Source organism: Ambystoma mexicanum, chromosome 3q, assembly GCF_040938575.1.
Source record: "Ambystoma mexicanum isolate Mex_15411 chromosome 3q, UKY_AmexF1_1, whole genome shotgun sequence".
Classification (NCBI taxonomy): Eukaryota; Metazoa; Chordata; class Amphibia; order Caudata; family Ambystomatidae; genus Ambystoma; species Ambystoma mexicanum.
This window is the reverse complement of record NC_090926.1, coordinates 1,000,251,044-1,000,277,900: the sequence shown is the minus strand read 5'-3', so window position 1 is coordinate 1,000,277,900 and position 26,857 is coordinate 1,000,251,044. Positions and strand designations below refer to the sequence as shown.

Here is a 26,857-nt window from a genome sequence, read left to right as displayed (position 1 = left end):
CTACCACACCTTGCTACCACAAACTTACCACTAAAAAAAACATAAGATAAAGCCCGACAGTCCACCCGCTTCACCTCCACTGACCAAGCCACCTCAGACCAAGTCCTCCTTGATCAAAGGGGCCCTAATAAATGCAAGATCTGTTGTTGCACATGCAATAGACATAGCATAGCAAACCTAATCATTAACAACAAACTCGACATACTAGCAATAACAGAAACATGGCTCCATGCGGCTGCAGGGCCCTCGCTAATACGAGCCATTCCCGACTCCTACACCATTATTCAAATGGATAGAGAAACTTCAAAAGGCAGAAGGGTTGCCTTCATAGCTCGGGCCAACCTGGCACTCAGACCTTTGACCTCCCTTACGCTCAAGTCCTGAAAACGCCTCACAGTCAAATTAACAATTTCTCATACTAGTACCCTCACTCTCCACCTCATATACCGGCCTCCTGGAGACTTTGAGGAGGTTATTATCACATTGCTTTCAGACAACACCAAATTGCCATCTCATACTTTAGTCTTAGGTGACCTCAATTTAAGCCTGCCTGACCCTAATGCCCGGAAGGCTAAATCTCTGGAAGAATCCTTGAGTGAACTAAACTTCACACAAAGAATTAACAAACCAACACATGTGAAAGGACGAACTCTAGACTGGTTGGCAGACCATAACTGTGCCACTACTAGAGCTGCGATCCAACCTCAAACCTGGACTGACCATTCACTTATCACATTTACCATTAATGCTACCCGACCAACTACCAAAACTATGATCATAGCACCCCCCCTTACTCACTAGAAATAAACCTAACATCACAGCTGCCACTACGGAAGACCCTGAAGAATTAATCAATCTATTTAACAACGCTATGACCAAGGCCTTAGATTCTATTGCCCCTTTGAAACTCCGTAAAAGCAAAGCTAAAGCCCACCATAACACCTGGTTTACCCCACACCTGAAAGCCCTCAGGCTCGAAAAAAGGAAATGCAAATCCAATTGGAAGAACCTACCTTCCAAAGAGAACAAAGATAAAGTAACTGAAATATCTGCCCGTTACAAAGCAGAGATCATTAGAACTAAACACAAAACTTATATAATGACAGAATTCAGAACACCAGTTCTAGTATCAAGGAATTATTCGGAATTCTAAGAAAGCTCGAATCTCCCATTGCCCCAGACGACTCTCTGCCTAAAAATAAAGATTGGTGCACGGGCATTCAAAATGCCATGGCCAACAAAATTGCCACGCTACAAAACAAAATTGCCAGCAAACGTCTTAGCATTAACCTTACTGACAACTCAGAAACTTGAAAATATATCACTTCTTAACACTATACAAGAATTCAAATGTGCCCAAGTTACCATACCTGAGGTCGTAAAGATTATTGCTTCTCTAAAAGCTTCTGGTTGCCAAGGCGACATCTGCCCGGCACAAATTATAAAAGACGCAGCCAGAGAACTCGCCCCTTTTATCACTAGGTTAATAAACTTATCTTTCAAATCATGCCAGGTTTCCACTAACCTTAAAGACTCCTGGGTACTTCCGTTACAAAAAAAAACCTCCCTGGCCCCTACCATCCCCACCAGGTACAGACTGATAACTACAGTCCCTTTCTTACTGAAAATCATTGACAAGGCAGCCTATACACAAATCCAGACCTACCCTGAGACTAACAATCTCTTAGGGCTTAGACAGTCTGGCTTCAGACCTCTCCACAGAACTGAAACAGCACTAATTGACTTGAAAACCCAAATTGACCTAATGTAGGATAACAGACAATGTGCACTACTTCTCCTGCTAGACCTTTCTGCTGCCTTCGACTTGGTGGACCACAATATACTCTGCGAGCACCTCACATAATCAGCTAACTTCTCTAATAACAGAACAATGAGAGTCTTCTCTCCCTTCCGACTCTGCTGACCCTATACCTATCACCTGTGGAGTCCCACAAGGCTACTGCGTCTTCCCCACATTATACAATGTGTTTACCAAACCCCTTTTTGACATTTTAGACTGAGTGGGTGTCATCTACACCAACTATGCAGATGACACCCAGATTCTGATACCTCTATCTAGCTACTACGACACCGACAACACCCTACTAAACAAAATCTACCTTGTCATTCAGGCCTGGATGGCCGCCCATAGCCTGTGCCTGAATGACGAGAAGACTGAAATACTTACCTTAGGCGCCCCTACCTACCTCAACAAACTAAGTCCTGAATATACGTCCTTTAACATAGACGGTAACCCGATTAAAACTGCTAAAGAAACAAAAACCTTAGGATTCTATATAGATTCTACCCTGAATCTGAGGAAACAAGTTAACGCCACTGCTTCGGCCACCGCCTACACATGCAAGTTTATCCATGCCTGCAAAGCCTACTTGGCTATAAATAGCCGTATCACACTAGCTCGAGCACTAATCTTGTCTAAACTGGATTACTGCAACACACTATACGCAGGAGCTAACAAGCAAGTGATAAACAAACTGCAAACTCTACAAAAGAATGCCTTGAAAACAGCATTGAGTATACCAAGGAAAGATCACAGTTCTGAAATAAGACGGAGCCACAAATGACTTTCTATCCAGGACAGAATTTACTTCAAACGTGTCTCCATCGCCCACAAATGTCTTAACAATGCTGCACCAAAAATATCTGAAAGACAATATCATCTTAAAAACCTCATCCAGACCTACCAGATCAGCCAACGCCTACTGCATTATCACACCACAGTTCAATCTGAAGAGAGCTGGAGGCACTAGCTTCCCGGTACAAGCGGCCACAGCCTGGAACGCCCTCCCACTTAATTTACGGTCTGACCAAACCTTCCATAGCTTTAGATCCAACACTAAAAAATGGCTCCTCACTAATGACGCCTCTGCCTCATTTTCCGAAGCTTGTAAACCAGCCACCCAGTTCACGCCAGACTAACATGCATTTACTACTTCTCCTGCTGTTTACTTCCTCAATGTACTCTCTTATGTTTTGACATGTAAATGCATACTCTGTACGTCTCAATTTGCCTCCCATTCAGATACCTGATTCTGTGTACTTCATTGGTATGTACTTCTGTTCCATTTTGAATTGACTGACATGTTCATGTATTTAAGCTGTCTTGTATTGCGCCCAGATACTTCAGGGTGTGTCGCGCGTGACAAATAATAAACAAACAAGCAAGGTACCATTTGATTTCTCTGGTAGAACACTAAGCAGAGTTAGTGTATAGAAGTTAGGAAGTCCCTAAGGGAGGTAAGTCAGCCAACATTTTGGCAGACCATTAGTATAGAAGGAAGATAAAAGACAGCATAGGGTAACTGAGCCTTAGTCTTAACTCAGTTACGGAAGCCTAGGTTAGAGGGGAGCTAGGGAAAGCCCTAGCACCCTTTTCCCAAAACCCCATAGTCAACTGGTGCTTCAGATCAATCAAATTGCTTGTCTTTAATCATTGCATCAAGTACAGTCCCTACTTGTTCTAACAGTACAAATAAAAACCTTTGGATGGTCTGTAAGGTTCATAGTGATAATATCGAATAAAAAAAATCTCGGAAAAAAAAAAAAAAAAAAAAAAAAAAAACGAATTTTTTTTTCAATGCGTTTTTTTCCAAATGGGGGGGTTCCCCCCAACCCCCCTTTTTTCATTTTTTTTTTATTTTACCCCTTTTTTTTTACTTACCTGACCCCAAAAACATATATAAATAAATAAATAAAAAATTCGATATTTTTTTTCCGAGATTTTTGTTTCGTGCTTTTTGTCATTCGAGATTTTGTTTGAGATTTTGACTGACCACCGGTCTGTAAACTTGGTGTATTTTTTATGCCTTCTGTGACATACATCTCAGGCACTGGTGGATATCAGGTGAGAAAGTGTGAGAGCGAGCTAGCAAGTAACAGATCAAACCAGAGAGAAAGATAATAAAGAATTTGCTGAGTGCTACGTCTCACACACTGGAGGAGACGGGGCTAAGGTGCTGAGAATGGAGGAGAGTTGCAAGAGTCCCATGTGGGTAACCCATGGCAGGTGTTAAACTATACCACAGCCTCACAAAAACCTTAAGTAAGGGGAAATAGATGTAGGCTGGTAAGAGTGTATTTTGAAGTATACACTAAACAAGGGGGTAAGTGAGAAATACTTGCCGGAATAAGACTGACAGGAGCAAGCAGGATTAAGATTGTCAAAAAGCATATCGGGAGCCATATCCCAGAGACAGTACATTTGCAGTAAGAACATGCAGGGTGCTAGAACCCTGGGATTACATCTTAATTTACCTTTCCTCTAGCTAGGCCCTTGAGACAGAGTTAATGTATCCCGACACCGTTTTGTTTAAATTGTTCTCAGAGAAGAATATCCTTTTCTAGGCAGCTCCCTTAAGTATATTGGAGTTTATCCCAAATCCACGGTAATAAACCTAACAATGAAATCCCTTGTTTGGTATACAGGACCCAGCCAGCACCTCTACATTATCGTTGCCATGGAATGGTAGGAGGCCCAGAACCACGTCAAAGGAGAACCATTTTATTTTAGGATCACAATCCTCAGGTAACTTCTCCCTTCCAGACTGGGAAACCTGTCATGCAATCACATGCCCTCGTGAAGTTTACTAGTATAGTCTAGTACTTTCTGAGAGGGTCAACTAACATTTTCTAGTGTCACTTCTGAAATGTTATTATGCACTAATTGCACTGCCCAAATTTGCTTTCAGATGGCAACCATTCAGCGGGATAATCCCAATTACCAGGAAGTCACTCTGTTGCGGTCTGCCTTTCAAGCCTGATGGTGAAGGCAGTCTCAAGGTGAGAGCTCTCGAGCACATCTGAGGTAGATATGTCCCGAGAACCAAGTAATTTGCCTGCCCATGGGTTAGCCTGCTTCTGCTTTCTCGAAGAGGTGATCAAAGACCAGTATCCATGTGAACTAAAACTTGGGTGGTACACCAACGATCATACATTGCAACAGACAGTATGTCAAAATACTCCACATCTGAGTCCCCAATGTGCACATTGCAACTTGCTGAAGTGTAGGTTATGCGAACCAGAACTGCATAGGATCAATTATATTTCGAAATGCGTTTTGTGATAGCATTGACAATTAAACAGAAAAATGATTCTCCATCAATGTATGTATATTGCAGAAGAGAGGTTTTATGAGTGGGATGAAGAAATTAACGTACTGCCCATAGCAGAGTTGTTTAATCTATTACATCCCATTACATCCTTAAAAAAAAATAAAAATAAAACAGGGATAAGGTAGCAAGCATGCCCGCAGGGCAATAGTTAAATACACCAAGTCATTTTAAAGGGAAGGATTAAGTATATAGCTCACCAACAAAACACTTTATGGATGAGAATAAGTTCAATGAAAAATGAATGCTTAAGTTAAAAATATGTTTATTGCACACAAGGAACTTGGCTACTAACCCCATAGTGCACTGTTGCACTTTCATGAGCAGGTTTGCACATCGATCGGCAGCATTTTTTATACAATGTTTGTAGATCATTGTTGTCATTTGTCAAAAAATGTTGTTTGAGTAGTGTTATGTGTTACATGTTTTCTAAGCAAGATGTACTACAAATAAATGTTTTAATGATGAAAAGGAGGTGAGGTCCTTTGCGGTGAAGTGAATACACCTGCATACTTTCAACATGTGTCTAAGTAATTTACATAAGAGGGAGGGGTGTCTCGCATTTCCATATGTATGCAACTTCGGATCGTTAGACATGGAGAAGCTGAAGATCAGGATTGGCCTTAGTCGGTGAGGCCAGATGAGTCTATGGAGGGGTGGACAAATCCGTCAAAAGCAGTCTAGGTGGCACCCACCAGACCCTTAGTCTAGAGAGTTCGTGAGTGACAATTCCAGATCCCTAGGCTACAAGTTCAACAGCTACAGCAGCAGACACCGGTCACACCACTATAGGTTCATATTGGGCAGCAGGAATCTGAGCAGAGGCAAGCTGAGCTTCCACTGCGGAGTACTGCAACATATACAATTAAAATAAATAAATATGATTAGTAAGCTTCTCTGTTCTCATCCCTCTCCTAGCTTGATTCTTGTGTGTTTGTGTGTCTTGTCCCTGTTCTGTGCCCCGAGGACTGCGGGTATGTGGCCCGGTATAAAAATTAAAATAAATAGAGAATATAAGAAATCTGAGGAAATGAAAGGACCACCCAACATCGACACAGGCAGACATATAGGCTCTTTTTGTACATTGCTGACAGCTAGATAGGTGCGGGGCTAAGGAGGAAGGCAAGCTGCACTGGGGCCGGTGCCTTTGGTATCCCTAATTATTGCACCCAGAACACACCTGGACCCTCCCCTGGGGGGCAGACAAGTTACCCAATATTGAGCCTCAAAATAGATATGTAAATTGTTGCCCTTCAAGTATAATCAGGCTGGAGGTGGGGAACTCCTGGCTAATTCATGAATGGTCCTGCTCATCTATTTTCATAAGTGTGTATTGAGCAAACAGTAGGGAGTGGCCTGTACACCTCTGCCATTACTGCTGCACAATAAGACACAGATTATCAGTGAACGGCTGCATTGTGAGGTACAAATGATTGCCTCATTGAATAAGCACATGCACTGTTCTACATATTACTATAATTTGACCCCATGGATAGTGGGGGAATTAATAGTCCAGCGAGTAGTGGTGGTGGACGAGTTAGATATGGTCTTAAAATTGTCCATGCCTTGGGTCGGCACACAGGGTGTGTCCTTCCACTCTCCAGCCACACCTCCCAGGAGGAGGTTTTTCAGTCTGAAAAGGATTGCTTTCCTCGCAACAAGAGGGTGTGTCAGCACTACTGCAGCTCTCTTCAAGTGTGGATAGTGCCTGAGAGGGGTCATAGACCACACCAGCCAGCCGTGTATACAGTTGACAAAGGTGAACTCCCATGTAACCAATAAAGCTGTTAGATTTTTGAGACAAGGGGGGAAATAACAAATCCGTATCTACGGATTAAATTTCCTCCAATGGAGGGGTCACTTGGAATATGCATCCACTTGCGTGGACATGTAATTTAGCCGGAATTTGAGCAGTACCTCAAACTATGAAAGTTACAATATTTATCTTTTACATTTATAGTGCGCACTAAACCCTGGGGCATCAAGGCGCTGTTACATGTCCAGTTACTAGAGTTGCAGACCATAAAGCATGTAAAAAGCATTAATTACATATAGTATTTGTCCCAAAGAATACAAATTGGGACATGTCCTTTAAGATGGGTTCAGAGTATTCCAGGTTAGGTGAACATCAGAAAAGCGCTGAGTTGGCAGGAGTAGATTCCAGTGTTTAACTGAGATTGCTGGGAAGCTAGTACCTCCTGCTTTTGTCCACTTACAAATGGACTGATTGATGCGGTTGGCGTAGACTGCTCTGGTTGGTTGGGTGGATGCACTTTTGGGATAGATAAGGTGGGGCAACCTTCGATATGCATCTGTGCGTGATGGAGAGTGTTTTGTAGAAGATCCACTCACAAATCGGGAGCCAGTGGGCTTTTCTTCTTGTTGCAGTGATGTGATTCAGTGCAGCTCTGAATCACTTGCATTTTTTTGGTTTGGTATTGGGGTCTGTGGTACTGTCAGTCTAGAAATACAGATACCTCTACTTTGAGACCGCAAACGCATTTTGGTGGCTGTGGGCCAACCGTCTCATGCACGATATGACAGAATATAGGTTTTCGAGTTTGCCAATGAACGGCCATTTTGATGTAACAAGAACCGCCATTTTGTTTTCTAACCATTGCTCATTGCTTTCTGTTCCTATTGCTTCGCAGTATATTTTCCGCTTACACTGCTCGACTGTGAAACATTGTTGTCTGTATGTGAAAAGGACAAGGCCGCAGGGCCGTGAGGATAACAAGAGTTCGCTGAAACACAAACGTAGGCAGCGCCAGGAATAATGCCCGGCTCCCTCCCGAATGTAGCCTTGAAGCAGAGCTGCAGGACATTTAATCATTTCACAGCTGCCAGCCAGTCTCGTTATATGGTAGAATATGTTAGAATAATACTGCTAAAGGCTTGAATTATGCTTTTCTTACGGCCCCCCCTTTGCTGAGCCCGCTAGAGCATGTCGGCTCCCAGGACGCGAATAGCACCTGATAGATAGCAAGGTCCGGAATGCAACTCCCCTCCCGTATGTAGTTCGCTTCCAAGAACAGAAGCGCCGTGTTCTATTCAATAACCGAAAGATGCCTTCGCACTCACAAATTGCAAATTGTTACTAGAATAGATGTTTGAAGGTGTCATAGTGGTCGGAGATGTCCATCATCACACCAAGTTCAAAGAAACCCAATAAAGGGGGGTGTTAAACATGTCATAGCTGATTGTTTGATATGCATTTTGTATATATGTAACTGATGTACGTAATTCACTCTCATACGTCCCTCGAGGTCTAGAGATACACGTCGCGGGCGTGAGACCGAGTTGGCCAACCAGGGGGAAGGTTGAAACATGCCTAGGGTATTGTCCACCCTAGCTGGGTTTTTCCGCTGTGGTCGACAATCTTTAGAAGATGGCCAAATTGTACCACCTGGGGGAACGCCAGCGTATGAGATGTATGTGAAGTATGGAGTGGGTGCGATAATATTCTGTGAGACTTGGCATAGGCAAACGAGAAAGCAACAAGACCATCAGTGGCCGATTAATGGTAGTTTTGAGATAGCGAGGAAAGATAACCTGGAAAGGGTGTTAAGAAAGAAAGCGCGTCCTGCAGCATTTGAGACTATTAAAGACTGGAGAAAGGAAGCAATGCTCCGGTTTAAAAGCAGAGCAAAGCAAGCGCGCAGGCATAAATCAAAAGGCGAGGTAGCGGAAGAGAAAGAAGAGGAGGAGTGGACAGAGTCTAAGAAGGGCAGGTAGGCGTGACCAGTTGAATATAGAAAAAATGTACCCACAACGAGAGTTACACATAGCAGATGAATTTATAGAAAATATATTGACCCATACAAAACAAGGCCCAAGATTAGAAGGAAGACCAGACACGTCAGTAGCTATTGCCCAGACCCCGCCCTTAGCTCAAGCTCACCCTCCGGTAGCTCAAGCCCTCCCACAGCCACAGACCGCACGCGTAACACTTCCTATTAGCCAACCAGGCCCACAACAGACACTCCCTGTTCCCATTGTCCCATCCGCACCTCCCACCTTAGACACAGACTCGGTACCGTCTGTTCCTCCCGGGGTTGAAGTTGAAACCGCGGGGGCAAGAGGCGGGACTGACCAACAGGGGTGCACGAGGGTAACCCGCAGCGCAATCAGCAAAGAAAGGAAGGTGGAATTGCAGCAACAGGGAGAAATGTATATAGACGGGAATGATGGGACGGCAACTTTGGCTTCAATATATGACTTCCGTAGAAGCAACGAAAGACAGGTAGTGTTGGAATGCATGGGTGAATATTTGGTGGAGAAATGGAAACAGCTAATTGGGAAATTACCACCGCAGCGATTGTTAGATTTGAATGCATTAGCATGCTGTAGGGAGAGGGATGAAGAAGTAAGAGAATGTGTATAGACTTTTTGAGCTTAAAGATGAATTAGATAATGATTATGCCGAAATGTTTACTGCACCTGGGTACATGAGCAGAGATATTGGGAGAAATAGGAAGGAAACTGTAGAGCCATATATACGACAACGACATTCTATGTCGTCAATACAAAGGGGCGACAAGTTAAAAGTATGTATGCAAGAAGCGTTTAGATGGATGTCAGATCCTAGTATTCCCACAATGGAGATACACAAGATATTTGATGAATATTCCATGCCTATGAAAAGAAAAGCGCTACAGTCGATTGTTAAACATTTATTAGAAAAATATATAAAAAACGATAAAGCCAGCCCGCCCGAAATAATGACAGTATATAGAAGAGCACTAGAGCGAGGGACAGGAGAAACATCCCTATCGCTAGATCTGGGAATATTATTACACCTAAGAGAAGGGGGAGGGACAATAAGTGGGGCATTTCCTATGAGAGAGGTCCCACCTACCTTTGTGCCCAAAGTGGAGGTTCCCGCAGTGGGCAGTGCAGCGGCGCAGGTAACACCAGCCCATTACACCGCCCAATATGTGCATGTCCCCTTTTCCAGACAGGAGGTGAACAACATAAAGCAGACGATTCCTGATATAAGAAAGAATCCTGCAGGGTTTTACAAGGAAGTAGAGTCCTGCCTGCAATCATCCGTGCTTACCATGGGTGATATAGACCTAATATTCCTGGTGATCCTGCCAGCAGACATATGGAAACAAATAAGGAAGGTAGATGACACAACGGCCTTTGGCGCCACATAGGCGGACTTGATAATAGAAGATAGAACTAAAGCAGTTGGAGGGACACCAGGAGCGAACCTGGCGGCGTTACCAGCACGTATAGTACAGAAGTTAAAAACAAGTGTCCCAGAGAAAAGAATCCAATGGGACAAATTGACTGCATGTGTACAAGGCAAAGATGAGTTGGCTACAGATTATTTTAATAGATTTGAAGAAGTATTCACAGACTTCAGTAGGCAGGATGTGGGTTCAGAAGCAGGAAAGAGGTTATTTGTTGACAAATATGTGAGGGGGTTAAAACTTCCAATTCAGGATCTAATAATGACATCAGAGAGTGCATGGCAAGCAAAAACGTTGGGCGAAGTACTGCATATGGCCCAATATTATGAGCGCAGAGTGACTGCAGGAAAACAAAAAGAGAGGGATAGGGTAAATCTAAAGACACGAGTATTAATGCAACAAGTAGTAGGACATAATATAGGGCGAGGGAACGCACAAGGAAGGAGTAATTTGAATATGCATGGGGGAACAGTGGGACCGAATCAGTGTGCATATTGTAAAGACGCATCTACAGAATAGAAATGGGTCTGGTCAGAGGAGACAGCATAGAGGACACCCAGGAGCGAATGGACCAAATAGGAATAGTATGCAGCAGCATCAAAATAACGGAGGTAATCAAAACCAAGGCCAAAACCAAAATGCCCCAAACCAGAGTCAACGACAGCAAAATCAACAATATGGAAATCAGAGTGGGGGAAATAGAGGGAAGAGTGGAAATGTTTTCGATACACAGCCAAACATTTATTACAGTAATAGTAATGATTACACATTGGACGATGTGTTATTTCCCCAATAGGACAGCCCAGGACAGGGGTCAGAACCAGTGTCTATTCACGTGAATCAGAGAGGACCCTACGTAGAAATGAGAGTCGGGAATGAGGAGCACCACTTTCTTGTAGATACAGGAGCACAGAAGTGTTCAATAGACCATCACTTGGTTCCGGATATACCACTGTCAGGGCAAAAGAATATTTCCGTAGGGTTCGCAGGTACACCAGTCATAAACCCAGTGTCCAAACCAGTCCCAGTTACCATGGGACCATTTACTGAACATTGTCCTTTCCTTCTAACAGACAATTGTGGAGAACATTTGTTGGGATTAAACTTGTTGAAAAAACTAGGTTCTGTTATACATTGCACGGCAGACGGAGTGTTTCTAACGATATGGCCACACAATGCCCCTGTGTCAGAATTCATGTCTGATGCGTTACAAGGGGAACTAAGTAAAGTACCAACCTGTATTTGGGCAATGCATGACAACGATGTGGGAGGTTTAAAGATAGAGCCAGTAAAGATTATTTTGAAAGAAGGTGTTACCCTACCGCGAATACCCCAATACAAAATTTCGGTTGAAGGTGAAAAAGGATTGAAGAGTATTGTTACTGATTTGGTGAAATTAGGGGTAATCAAGGAAATCACAGGCAGTACATGCAACAGACCGATTCTTCCGGTTTATAAAAAAGGAGGTAATGAGGTACCATACCGTTTCATAATTGATCTACGCGCATTGAATAAAAAGGTAGTAGATCCGCAATTTCCTCTAGTGCCAGATGTCACTACAATCTTGACAATGATACCTGTTTCAGCAGAATATTTTAGTGTAGTAGATTTGAAAAACGCATTCTTTAGTATTCCAGTGGACAAGGACAGTAGATATATGTTCGCGTTCACATTAGGAGGACGATCATTTAAACGCCAGAACGCATAGAAAGTATTTCTTGTATGCCTATTCCAAAGACACAAAAAGGAGTCAGAGCCATAATAGGCATGGCTTCATATTGCCGACAATGGATTGGTAATTTTGCGTTAATTGTGAAATCATTAGTGAATTTAACTACAAAGGATGCGGTTTTGCCTTTGCAGTGGGATGAGGAATGTCAGAAAGCATTTGATGGATTGAAAACTGCATTATGCTCGGCTCCAGTTTTGGGTACCCCGAACTACGAGAACATTTTTAGACTATTTGTGTGTGAAAGTGAAGGATGTGCATTGGCGGTTTTGACACAGGAACAAGGTGGAAGAAATAGGCCGTGCGGCGGCTATTTTTCCTTCTGCGCTGGACCCTGTAGCGTGCGCACTACCACGATGTTTGCGATCTGTCGCGGCGGCTGCTGCATCAGTGAAACAAACGGAAGGAATGGTATTGGGGCACACTTTAATTCTGATGGTGCCACATGCCATAGACGTTCTATTAAATAGGACACAGACGCAACACCTCACCTCTGCTAGATTGACAAGATATGAGATTATCTTGTTAGCGCCCCATATCCAAATTATGAGGTGTAGCGCTTTGAATCCTGCAGAATTAATGCCACTAACCATAAAAGAAATTGGGGAGAATGAATCACCCCCCCACGATTGCTTAATGGTCACTGAGGAAGAAACCAAGGGAAGAATTGATTTAAGTGATATTCCACAGAAAGAGCCGGATGGAGAGTTATTTTGTGACGGCTCATGTTTTAAATTACCAGATGGCACGACAACTGCCACATACGCTATCACTACCCTAGAGAGTGTTGTAGAAAGTAAAAGAATCCCCTATAATTCAGCACAAGCCGCGGAAATAATAGCATTGACCAGAGCCTGTGAGATTTCTGAAAATTTGAATGTGAATATATATACTGATAGTCAGTATGCTTTTGGGATGGTTCATAACTTTGGTCGACTCTGGGCTGAGAGAGGGTTTCTGACATCACATGGTGCCAGAATTCAACATGGCGCTTTGATTGTACGATTGCTGTCTGCACTCACGTTTCCAAAGCGCCTAGCAATAGTGAAATGCGAGGCACATAAAAAAATAACATGCAAAGTAGGAGAGGGAAACGCGTTTGCAGACAGAATTGCGAATCAAACTGAAAACTGATTTGGATACCAAGATGATGACGGTTCAGACAGAGGAAGTACCCTGTATGATAGAAGATGGAGTTGCGACTGTCGGCCGATGAAATGCAGCGATGGGCAGAGGGATCTGCTGAGTTGGATCTGGAGGGTTGTTGGGTCGACAAGGGAACTAGAAACTGGATGTTGCCAAATTCGTATGTGACTGCAATGGTCACAATGGCCCACAGCCCTACGCACATCTGTGCCAAGAAAATTATATAGCACCTTTCTAAAGTATGGCAGAACGTAAACATAAAAAAGAATGCAGAGAGTTTGGTGCAAAACTGTATCACGTGTTTACAACACAATGTAGGAAAGGGAACAGTGACTCCAACAGGCAGTTTTGGCCCGCCCTCCATGCCGTTTGAGGTAGTTCATTTTGATTTCATAGAGATGGAGAGGTGCCAAAACTTAAAACGCGTCTTGGTGGTGATCTGCGCATTCAGTAAGTGGGTGGAGGCATATCCTTTGAAAGACTGCACAGCAATGAGTACGGCAAAAGTAATGTTAAGGAGTACTTTTCCAGATTTGGCTTGCCCCGAGTCCTATGGTCTGATAATGGACCGCATTTTGTGGGTGCAGTGGTATTACAGATATGTGCTGGTCTCCAGATTGATAAGAGATTCCATAGTTCAAGGCATCCGAGTTCTGCCGGTCTTGTGGAGAGGTACAACGGAATTCTTAAATCAAAGATTAGCAAGATTTGTGCGGGAAGCAAGTTGAGTTGGGTGGATGCATTACCAATAGCACTATTATGCATGCGTACGTCTGTACAGGCTAAAACTGGGCTCTCCCCATACAAAATCGTAATGGGGAGGCCGGCAAATGTTTGGTGCGCACCTGAGCCAAAACGACTTAGTGAGATAGAACATCCTGTGCTTAGTACTTATTGTGGCCTTTTAATGCAGAAATTGCGTTTGATTCATCAGCAGGTGCAGGAGGCATTACCAGTGAGATACACCGGTCCGGGGCACGCGCTGGAGCCAGGAGACTGGGTGCTGCTAAAAAACTTTGAAAGAAAGTCATCATTAGCACCCAGGTGGCACGGGCCCCATCAAGTTTTTTTGGCAACGCAGATGGCAACACGGGTGGATGGAAGGAAGTCGTGGATCCATGCAACCCATGCCAAGAAGATTCCAACTGCACTGAAAGACTTGCCTGACACTGATGACCGGAAAGAGACAGCGGTCCCAGAAACAAAAGAAACTGTTGCCAGTGAGCAGCCACCTAATCTGCCAAAACGAGAAGTGAAACTCGAAACAAAGCCTGAGACGATTGCCAAAGAGGGGGAAGGGCAAAGAGTGCCTCAACGTTGCCCAGCAGAATCGACATCACTGCTGATCGACGTGAAATCTGCCTTGCAGATACCAGCAAAACCAAATTGTGTACCCCTTTGGCGCCCACGAGCACTTGCCAAAAATGGATCTGCATCATTGGCGCGGCGCACACCAGCACCTGCAGTAGCGCCACAGGCTGACTTCAAGCCTGAATCTGGGAGTGCACCGGCACTGTTCACGGATCATACGATACCAGGAGCAAGGCGATACAACCTGCGGCCTCGGAAGACAAAGTGATCCGCAGTTCTTTTTGGTGTTTATGTCAACCTCTGGTTCAGCTCATGGACGGAGAAGGAACCGGGGGTGTAGAGGAGAGAAGCGTGAGAATTGTGCCAGTCGGACAATTCAAGACTCACGGCTCCTCGGTGCGATCATAAAAAGTACATGTGTCCTGAACCAGAACGGACAAACTGGCCGCACATGATATTAAGGCGATAAGATAACTGATCGAAGGTCCTCTGAGCAGTATAAGAGGGGACAAGTGATCTCACCTAAAAACAAATAATCAAATCCAGGCTAAAAAGGACAGGCAGAACTGAACTGTGACAATTCCATTGAACTTATTAACATCAGAGCAAGCGCGACGAAGGAAGATATCCACAACGAACTGTGATAAAAAAAGAAGGACAACGATGAGAAACATGCCGGGACCGGATCCAGCCTCCTCCTGCACCACCACCGCTGAGAATGAGTCAATTATAAAGACTATAAGCTTAAGAAAAACGCATTGGTAAAACTAATTGTATGCTGGTACTAACGATAATGTGCTTTATGAGCTTGGTAGCACCAATATCGACAGCCCTAATATTATGGTGGGTAGAAACAATGTACCCATTAGAAATGTTTTTACCAGTAAGTGATATAGCCACTACTGAAAGCCCGGTTCAGGTGATCACTTATACCCTACCCCCAATGGAAGAAAAACACAGGGAAGGTTTTGGAAATAACACCTTACTGCTGATAATGAACATGACACATGCAATCCTGAAGAAAACAAACTGCTGGGTATGTGCCCATTTACCACAGCATGCCGGAAAAGGAATAGGGTGGTATGTGCAGCCATTACCATTAAGTTCCGCATGTAGTGCATCTTTAGGTGCAATGTTCTATGGGAAATGGAATGAGAGTAATACGGGTCAATTAGACAGAACCAACATGAATGAGTTTGAAGAGATATAATGAAGCCTGTGGGTTGTTCCATTTTCCATAAAGCACAAGTAATAGCCCCAGAGCCCACGAGGAAAAGTACACGGAAGATAACACGACAAAATAGACGAGATAGATTGTCCCCACCAGAAAAAACATCTGTAATGACGTTTCGTGTAAGAACAGAAGGGGACAAAGATGCAATTCCCCCATCTTACACAGTGAATTATAGCCCAAGAACTGTCCCTTTTTGTCTAAAAAAGAAAGGCTCTTTTACAGTCGGAACATATACTGGTTGTATGAATACAGTGGTACTAAAATGGGAAATAGAACCAGTATACGTAGGTGATCCAGTTTATTTTATATGTGGAGAGAAAGCATACCCTTGGTTGCCCAGAAACTGGGGAGGTATATGTTACCTAGGGCTACTGTTCCCAGGAGTATTCCTCTTAGAAACAGCAGCCATGGCCAGATTATCCAGAACTAGAGTCAAAAGGACTGACAAAGGTGTTTTAATAGCAACTGATGTATCAAAATCATTCATTCCATTCTTAGGACAGATAGTGAACTCCTATAATATAAGGCAACTGTCCGGAATCCTAAAGAATACAATAAACACAACAGATATATTATTTAACATGACGTTGGAAGGAAGAGGAATAAGGTTAATGACGCTGCAAAATAGAATGGCTCTCGATGTAATCCTGGTTGATCGTGGTGGAATTTGCAAAATAGTGGGATCAGCATGTTGCGTTTATGTCGATGACTATTCCCCCACGATCTTTGAAGCAATAAAGAACATGCACGTTAGAAGCTCTGAACTCCCCACTGGAGAAGGGAGCTGGGGAATAGGATCTTGGTTTTGGGGAATACTACGATCTTGGGGATGGAAGTTGATCTCAATATTAGTAGTGGTGTTCGGAATATTCCTAACGTGCTGTTGTTGTATACATTGTTTACCCATAGTTTGCGCTGAGGTAACTGAGGGATGTACGGAAGGATGCATGCATATGATAACAAAGAAAAAACAACCTCATGATCGAACTAGCCCAGATCCAAATGAGAGGAGAGCAGTAAAAGAGTTGATGGCAATAGATATTGATGAAGACAATGATGTCCACGATAGCATGCAAGACTCAGACATAAGTACTTCAGATTCATCATCACTAGAGGAGGTTTCAATAAATAGATGAGACCTTTGGCATACCGCCAAAGGAGGGTTTGTCAGTCTAGAAATACGGATACCTCTACTTTGAGACCGCAAACGCATGTTGGTGGCCGTGGGCCAACCGTCTCATGCACGATATGACAGAATATAGGTTTTCGAGTTTGCCATTGAACGGCCATTTTGATGTAACAAGAATTGCCATTTTGTTTTCTAACCATTGCTCATTGCTTTCTGTTCCTATTGTTTCGCAGTATATTTTCCGCTTACACTGCTTGACTGTGAAACAACGTTGTCTGTATGTGAAAAGGACAAGGCCGCAGGGCCGTGAGGATAACAAGAGTTCCCTGAAACACAAATGTAGGCAGCGCAAGGAAGAATGCCCGGCTCCCTCCCGAATGTAGCCTTGAAGCAGAGCTGCAGGGCATTTAATAATTTCACAGCTGCCAGCCAGTTTCGTTATATGGTAGAATATGTTAGAATAATACCGCTAAAGGCTTGAATTATGCTTTTCTTACGGCCCCCCTTTGCTGAGCCCGCTAGAGCATGTCGGCTCCCAGGACGCGAATAGCACCTGATAGATAGCAAGGTCCGGAATGCAACTCCCCTCCCGTATGTAGTTCGCTTCCAAGAACAGAAGCGCCGTGTTCTATTCAATAACCGAAAGATGGCTTCGCACTCACAAATTGCAAATTGTTACTAGAATAGATGTTTGTAGGTGTCATAGTGGTTGGAGATGTCCATCATCACACCAAGTTCAAAGAAACCCAATAAAGGGGGGTGTTAAACATGTCATAGCTGATTGTTTGATATGCATTTTGTATATATGTAACTGATGTACGTAATTCACTCGCTTGCGTCCCTCGAGGTCTAGAGATACACGTCGCGGGGCGTGAGACCGAGTTGGCCAACTGAGACTTTTTTGCTTTGCAATAAAACCCTAGCTTTGGGAATACAACCTCGTGTCTGGCATCTCTATCGTGTGTGGTGACCCGCCTTGTTTCCATAGACGTCAGGGTCCCCTAGGGGCCCCTTTCAGTACCTGCAAAGAGGGCATTACACTAGTCAAGCCTGAATCCCATGGTTGCTCGGGCTATGGTCATGCAGCTGTCAGGGAAGAGGAAGGGTCTGGAGGCATTGATTAGTATTGTGGTGTATGCTGCTGCGGAAGCAATAGCACAAACTTGTGATGGCGTATACCTGGATGCTACACTATCGCTAAGTGTTTTCACAAAGTGTCGGATTGGTATTGTGGTTCCTTATGTCAAAGGATGAGTATTTGGGATCTAGCTTCTTGATTATTGAAGTTGGGGCCACTATGAGGAGCACTGTCTTCTCATCATTTAGGCAGCAGTCTGTGGCCATCCATGCCTGGATGGTCATGCAGACAGGTTTGAGGGCGGTGGAGTCTTTGTGGTAGTCACCGGAGAGGGGGGGGCAGCATTTGCGTGTCATCTGCATAGTTTGTATAAGATATCCCGATGGAGTTCAGGAGGCCAAATAGTGGTTTTGTGAATATGTGGTTTCGGTAGACAGGCGCCAAAGGCCGGGGACATCACACCTGGCCATCCAAGAGCTCTTGCTGGCATGCGTTACAGCTTTTCCCTCCGAAAAGGGAACCCTGCCAGGGCTCCCTGGGACTGCAGCTGAACTTGGGGACGGTCAACCAACAAGGGAGACAGGGGTTGAAGCCAGAGGCAGCACCCCGGGCCATCCCGAACCTCTGGCTGACCTGCGTTACAGCTTTTCTCTCTGGGAGGGGATGGGCACCCTGCCGGGGCTTAATGGAACTGCTGCTGGACTTGTGAGTGGTTGCCCAACATGGGAGATAGGCACCAAAGGCTGGGGACATCACCTGCGACCATCCTGGAGTTCTGGCTGGCCTGCGTTACAGCTTTTCCCTCTGGGAAGGGATGGGCACCCTGCCGGGGCTCACTGGGACCGCCGCTTCACTTGGGGACTATCCACCAACAAGGGAGACCAGTGCCCCTTCTCTGAGGGAAAAGCTGTAATGCGCCATGACCAGAGCTCCAGGACAGCCGGGGTGCTGCCGCCGGGCTTGGGCAACTGTCTCCCATGTGCATTGACCGTCCCCAAGTGCAACAACAGCCCCAGGGAGCCCTAGCAGGGTCCCCATTCCTCCCCAGAGGGAACAGCTGTAACATGGCCCAGTCAGAGCTCCAGGACAGCCTCGGGTGCTGCCGCCGGGATTGGGCGCCTGTCTCCCATGTGGGTTGACCGGACCCAAGTGCAGCAACAGACCCAGGGAGCTCCGGCAGGATCCCCATCCCTCCCAGGAGGGAAAAGCTGTAACGTGGCATGGTCAGAGCTCTAGGACAGCCAAGGGTAGTGCCCCCAGCCATGGGCGCCCGTTTCCCATGTGAGTCACCTGTCCCCAGGCGCAGCAGCATTGCCAGGGAGCCCCGGCAGGGTCCCCATCCATCCCCAGAAGGAAAAGCTGTAACGCAGCGTAGCCAGAGCTCTAGGGCGACCAGGGGTGCTGCCACCAGCCTTCGGCATCTGCCTCACACATGGGGGGACCACCCCCCCAGCTCAGCGGCAGTCACAGGGAACCCCGGCAGGGTCCACATCCCTCCACAGAGAGCAAAGCTGTAATGCGCCCAGCCAGAACACTAGGACGGCTGGTAGCGCTGCCCCGGACTTGGGCGTCTGCCTTGCACATGGATCGACCGCCCCCCAGCCCAGCGGCGGTCCCAGGGAGGCCCTGTAGGGTCTGCCCATCCCTCTCCAGAGGGAAAAGATAATGGGGCCCGGCCAGAGATCCAGGACGGCCAGGGGTACTGCGACGGGAAACGGGCGAAACGGTCCCTCAACTACAACATCTTTTCCCTGGTGGCTTAGTGCTCCTTACTGCTTCCCAGGGTTGGTGAAATGGGACCAGACCCTCACTTTTGCCCCCCAGGTAAGCAGAAAGGATCTGCCCCTTTGTGGGGGAATTCCTGAGGGGCTGGCCCTACAGGTATAGGGCCTGCCCCCTGATGCCCCAAAGTGTTTCTCTGGCAAAATCTCCCCATATGGTTTTGCCTTTCTTGGGAGCAAATGGGTGCAAAACAGCACTAATTTGACCCCAAAGAAAGCAAAACATTATGCCAATATGTTGGCATTTTTGGGGGGTGGGAATGGGGGCCAGATTGGCTTGGGGGGTGGGGGGAGAGCCAGCAACCGGGGACCCACACCCAAGATAATATCGCTGCTGGACTAGTGGTCCTTGCTGCTTCCTAGGGGTGGCAAAATGGGGTCATACATTCAATTCTGCCCCACAGGGAAGCAGCACAAATCTGCCTTTCCTCTGGGGTGATTTCTGGGGGGGCTGGCCCATAGACACAGGGTCAGTCCCCCAAGTGTGTGTTTTTGGAGAAATAAAAAGTTTGCGTTCCCTGGGGGCAAATAGGTGCAAAATAGCACCAATCTGGCCCCAAAGAAGGTAAAACATTTCGGCATTTCTTTCCATTTTTGGTAGTGGTTTAGTCTGGTGGCGGGCCCCATCCCAGAAAATCTATTCCCTAGTGATCCAGTGGTGATTGCTGGCCGAGGATCGATCAATCCTCGACCAGCAATCTCCTTGAGTGAGGGCGTGTTGGAAAGGGGAGAGTCTCCACTTCAAGCCCTCATTGGGCTAGAAATGCCAGAGCAGCACGCAAAAGCATGGCTGCGATGCTTTTCATGCTGGAGCCCAACAGCTTCAGCATATAAATATCACTTCTTATGACAGAGCATGTAGCGTGCGCCGACGCCATCATGTCAATCCCCGACCCCCAGCACGGAAGGGGAAGTCTTCCCCTTCACAGGCTGGGGGTCGGGAGGATCGCTGCAGCGGCAGCAGGGGGGGCGATCCACCTCGCCTCGCAAAGTTAAGTAATGCTGAGGACAAGCGATCTCGTCCTAAGCACTACTGCTGAGGACGAGATAGCTCATCCTTCGCATTTAAGGTGTTTAGAACAGAGAATTACATTTAGTTTGGATGTCTGGGCTGTACGTCAATCTAATCTTTGATATGGAACACACAAGCACTATGCATAAACAATATTTCTTGGATGCACTCCAAACAGTCTGGGAAGTATTCCAATATTGCGGGTTGTTATAGTAAACAAAACAAAATGTTTTGTAAAGAATAACATTAAGTCATTTATTTGTGTATTTCTTTTATGACATTCACAGCGTGCAAGTGCATGGAAGAGAAAGAAAAAGGGGGTGGCGTGTGGATAAGTGCTATTAGGGTCCCCCGTGGGGGCAGGAGTGCCAGAGGTGCCTGTTGGAGGGCAACAGGTAAGTGCAAGGGGGAGAAATTTCAGGCTCTACCGCCAGACAGTGAAGTGCAGAGTGGGGCAAGCAACCCGATAGGCATGTGTGTGCCCAGACGGCAGTGCGGGGGGGGTGCTGGTGGTGATTGGGAAGGGGTCCTGGATCCTATTGGGCTCTGGTAAGCATGGAGGGAAGGAGAAGGAAAAGAGGGGGGATGGCTGCGGGTAGTGTGCTCCCACAAAGCCTTGTGGATGATGCAAAGGGTCTTGAATTCGATCCTTGCAACCGGGAGCCAATGGAGATTTTACGGCTGGAGAGGTACAGTCCCAGTGCTTGAGGCAAAGGATAGGTCTATTTTGGATTGGTTGAAGAGTGCAGAGAGAAGAGAGGCAGGTTGAGGAAGAGGCTGTTACAGTAGTCCAGCCTGGAGCTCTCGAGACATTGAGCACCGGGGGGGAAGGTGAGGAAAAGAAGAATGTCTCTAAGGAGGTAGAGTTGAAAGTGGGCCTTTTTGGCAAGGTCCAAGATGGGAGGAGTAAAGGAGAGAGGAGTCAAAGATGACCGAATGTGTCTGGCTCCAGTGGAAGGAGAGGGCGGTTAGCCCATAGTAAGCAACTACAATGAAATACAATGTTTCAGGAGAAGCCGGATATGAGGGAGAACGGGAGTCAGAGGTTATTAGCAACTAGCATAGTGCCATAGGAAAGCTGCTTGCTGCTGGGTGAGAGGTTTCAACGTCAGGCTGATGCCCTTGCTTTAGAGATCACACAGCAACTTCCTACTGCACAAAAAGTACAGGTACCGTGCTGGCTAGGAGGGGAGGAGGGCAGCAACTAGCTCAATGCACTCTGCAGAAACTCTGCACTGATGACTAAGTGTAACAAAACTCCATTAACTATAAAGAGGTTGGCTTTGAGGCAGAAGGAAGCTGAAGCACAACACAGAAGCCCTGGAGCAGTCTGGAATCACCCTCTCCATACAAATTCTATGGATGGGGTGGGAGGGAATACCTCCTTGTTTCTGCTTGATGATTTTTGAAGCCTCTGAAATTGTATTTTTGGCTTTTTAAGTCCCAAAAGGACTTTTTCGCTTTGCTTTTGAGATTAACTACTATTTTGTAATGAGCTGTATTGGAAGTATCTCTGCCCATGTGGATCAGCTCTCGACCAATGGACAGACCTTATTCTTTATTAAATATTGACATTGACTCATTATAAAGCAATTTTCCCTTTTTTGGTGCATTTAATATAAGGGACCATGGTGTTTTTTCTCAATTGATATTTTTGGGGATTTTCTTCTTGTATTGTAGTCATCATTTATATAGCACCTTTTCCCATTTATATATGGCCTCAACACACTTTGTGATAAGACGCCCTCGGGGACCGTGATAGTACGCCCTCAGGGACCGAAGTCCAGGTATGGGAAAGGTTCTAAGAGGAGACTTAAGATGTGTGTGTGCATTTGACTGAAATTAGGGCTTAGGAGGGCTAGCTAGGCTCCATTAAGCAGCCCAGAGGCCAGGTATGTGGGTGGGGGCTAAGGGTGTTCATGACAGATCGCTAGTGTAGGAGAATATGTGTATCAAGCTAGGCCGAATTTGCTGTAGGTTGTCGCTGTATTCGAATGGCAGAGGTGTTGAGGCAAGTCTGGTATTTCAGTGTAAAAGGTTGTGTGACCCAAAGTAGAGCAGTTTTGTCATAGCCGTAGCTGCATTCTAGAGTGCGTTTAAGGGATGTCCAGAGAAGTGGTGCATTTATACATACCTTAAACTCAGGAGTTTATCTTCGATGTCGTTGTGTCAGATTTTTCTGGTACTACGGTCTGGCTACCACAAAGTCTGCCAGGGCGACAGGCTGGTTGTCCTAGAGCATCTTCTAGTAGACTGATTTTATGTACTAGCTCCTCGTTTCCCAATGGTAGTTACTGGTTAATGCTCAATACCCAAGAGCTACTATTAGCTCCTGCTAATCCAATCTTAATTTCGATTGGCGAGTTTTACACAATGAGCTTTATACAGTAAAGTCTTTATGATTTAGTCTGTTACATTAACAATGGACTGACTAATGGAACGTCCTGGGGGGGACATGGCTTAAAGGACAATCCAAGCTCGATCTAATACTACTCGGCCCACCCACGTGACAAATACCACCACCGCTGCAGGAGCTCTCCATTATACCTTGTGGTACAAAAACGTGAACACATTTATACGATTGTCATCCTGATTCTCAGGCAAGCAAGCCTGCCTTCATACCTCAATGCTGGGCATGTAGGTGTGCATAATCTGTGCCTCGGACTGTGGCTTACCTCATTCTCACACTGCTTTATGGATACACATGTGTTTGCCAGCCAGCCACTATTCAGCTCCAGACCACCTTCCCTCACATGGCTTGGGCTCCTATGTTGTTGCCACAATGATGGGTGCCGTCCAGCACCTACCGAGACACATCCAAAGACCTAAAGTAAAATGCCATCCATTTTCACACAGCACAACCACGAGGAGTACCTACGGGTCGCACAAGTATCAACACTGTTATAGTGCCCAACATACCACATGCCCCTTTCTAGGGAGTACTTGTAGGGCTCTCAGGTAATACCATACATATAATAAAATACTGAATGACAAGGAAGCATGTGATGCAAACGGGTACAATAGGTCCTCCCTGAATACTTTAAAATACAGCCACTAAAGAAATGCTCTATGGTCTACTGAAACACATGCTGAAGATAAAGCTAAATAAGGACAGATTATTTGAGGGGTTTGTTGAAAGCCACACCCTCTGCACACTCACATCCACACTTCATTTTAGGATTTACGGAGGCTTCCCGGTCACCACCCTCTAAAATCCTGCACTGCCACGTATTCAGGCAGTCTACCCAATCAGACTCCTATTTGCCGAGTACCAGAAATTCCTTAAGGCTATAGATGGACTTACCCAAAGAATTTGCAAACCAAGAAGACTGTAAGCAAAACAATCCAGAAATCATATTTCCACGTTGTATGTGGGAGGCTCCTAGTCTCGAGACATAATGTAATACCTTTTACCAGATCCACAGATCTCTTCAGGCTTCACTCACCAACTCCCCCCTATGCAAATAGTAATTTCTCACTCATTAAGACGACAAATCCTGTTTCAGCAATGCCATGTGTCCAGTACCTCATGCTGGTTGTACCCTGTTACACAGATTCATAATCCCACACTGCCCTCTGAGACGATGGCCACTCACTGCGACACAGACAGGATGGCCAACAGAAGGTGATAAACGAGGAAGAGAAGAAAACAATGAGAATACTTAAACAAGAACAGCACATAACACATTGATGGTGCTCTTAACCCAAATTTGAGCATTTGGATTAATGCCTTTATACTGAAACAGATGTTGATGTTTCACTCTATCGCCAGTGTCACCCCCACTGCCCTCTCCAGTTTTCTTGTCCTCCCCGTTGTAGGCTTGTTTTCGTACCTAGACTCTCTTCCAGGCAGTGTCCATTGAGCCCTATCTGAGGAAGGAACTCTGTCTCCCCTCTTGTTATCCATTCTATTAAGCCTGTGACGTCTGCTTTTCCCCACAAGGGAGGGCAATGAGCACCCCTTTTGTCTATGCTACAACCTTTGCCTTTTATTTCTGCTCCACTCGGCAAACCACAAATGAACCCACCATGGACTACTGCAACAGCCTCTTCATCAATCTTCCTCTTTCCTCCTTTCAACTAATCCAGAATAATCTCTGGAGGATAGCTCAGGGGCAACATGCTCGCCTTGGAAGCCAGACGACACGGAGCAAAACAGGGTCGATCCCCGGGTCCGCGCTTAGAAACCTTTGTGTACTTATTCCTGGCCTCAAACCAAGGGACTGCATCTCTCTCCAGCCCACAAATCTCTTCACTGGCGCCCGGGGACCGCAAGGATCAAATTCAAGACCCTCTGCATTATCCACAAGGCTGTCTGGGGCCCGGGACCTCTACATCCAGCTTTCCTTCCCAGCCAGAGTCCTTCGGTCCTCTGGCTCCAATTTTCTACAGGTCAAACATTTCTCCAAGCAGAGTGGAAGTTAGATCCCTTTCCTCGGCTGGTTCTTCCCTCTTGAACAGCCTCCTTGCCCCCCTCAGACTTGAGATGGATCTTCTTAAGTTCAGAAAACTTAAAAACTTTCCTTTTCTGCTCTTGCTTCCCTCTCCCCCTCCCGTGCTAACTCCTCTGCCGCTGCGACTAGGGCCTGGTGCCTTGAGAGTCATACAGGGGCCACTCCCTTCTAGTCCCCCAGCACTTGCCTTCGGGCTCCCTTACCCAAACTAGCCCAAACTGGTCCTCCCTTTCCACTACACTCACCCTCCCTTCCTCTTGCATTTCGCACCATGGCACGTCTAGCACTTTCCTGCTCATCTTTCGGAGTATACCACTCCTGCACTTCTTCCTCTACCACTTCCCCTCTGCACTTACCACCTTGTCATGCACTTGCACAGTAGGATTGTCACAAGGCCAATATAACCGTTTTGTTCTATTTTTGGGGTTCCCCCTTTTACCTCCCCCAATTTGTCTTGCGGCGCCTGAAAACAATTGTGTATAGGCGTGCCATACAAATGTTGAATAAATAAAATAAATACATTTTTTTTTAAAAACACTGGGCTTAGTAAAATGGGCAGCGCCGCAGCGGTATCACATAACAGGATATGCTGGGGGTTAGGATTGTATCCTGGCAGTGCTGGAAATTGGAATTGACTGTGGGGTCCCAACAGCAACGGAAGAGCTTTGGGTGGATGGTGTCGATTGTTCCCACCCCTCACTCATAACATTTTTGCCTCTCAGAAGTTTAATAATGAGCACCTGGAAAATAACACAGGAGAGGGCCGTTTCAAAGAATATTGTGGCACATTACAAAAAAAGTGCACACCTTTTTCACCCAAGAGGCTGCATTTAAATATTTCCTGCAGAGCACAATCCTAGTGAGCAATTTCAGAGACAGCTGGATACTTCAACCCTGCAACTAACGATCTGGGGCTGTTCCCTGGCCCTAACGACCTGGAATCGAATTCCAGCGGTTGTACCGTTTACGGGTACACTACCGTTTTTACCTGGGTAACAGATGGAATTTTTGCTGAGGCAGTATGAATTTTTTTTGCAGGATCACTGCCTCCTAAAATCATGCTAAATCGGTTTAAGTAATTTGTCCAACGGTCACAGCAGAAACAACTTCAGGGTCCAAGGCACTGCTCTTTAATAGAGGTTGTGCTTTCCAATCAGCCCAAGCACAGCCCTTTGAGCTACACTAATAACTAGCCGAATACAAAACTCACAGTCGATGGAGGTACAGGGAGTAACAGTACTCGATCGAACCCTCACCTTCTGTAAAAAGCTCAGCCTGTCCATCACCGCCATCCCTACCAGCCGGTGGGTCCTCCAATCAGAGAAAATGCTAGTTACCGCTGCAGCCAATCCCGACAGCCACCTCACTGGAACCCGGAAACGTAGCTGTCCAATCACAGGAGTATAAATAAGAAGTCAGCCAATTAAAACGACTGTTCTATTCTTTGTTTTTCTGTGCAAATTGGAATTGTTATTGGTCAAGCGTGGACAGCGTCACAATACATGAGAGGTGCTGTACTAGCCCAATAACGACAAAAACAAATCCAACCTGAGAGCCGAAGAACTAGCTCGATGAGTGATGTGTCTGGGGGATGTATAGGTGTGACAGCGCCACCACAAAGGTGAACGCAATTACACAAAGACAGAAGCCGATCTT

General features: G+C 45.7%; 1 protein-coding gene across 2 annotated transcripts in view; it reads right to left on the bottom strand.

The window, feature by feature from the left end:
- Positions 1-26,572, bottom strand: part of TEPSIN (TEPSIN adaptor related protein complex 4 accessory protein) — a 389,886-nt gene extending 363,314 nt beyond the window's left edge. The window contains exon 1 of one of the 2 annotated variants that reach the window (XM_069655160.1): positions 26,458-26,572. In XM_069655160.1, coding sequence (XP_069511261.1) covers positions 26,458-26,493 — 36 coding nt within the window. In that variant the 5' untranslated portion in view covers positions 26,494-26,572. The remainder of the gene's footprint in view (positions 1-26,457) is intronic. The other variant, XM_069655161.1, reaches the window with a different exon arrangement.
- Positions 26,573-26,857: the final 285 nt, after the last annotated feature.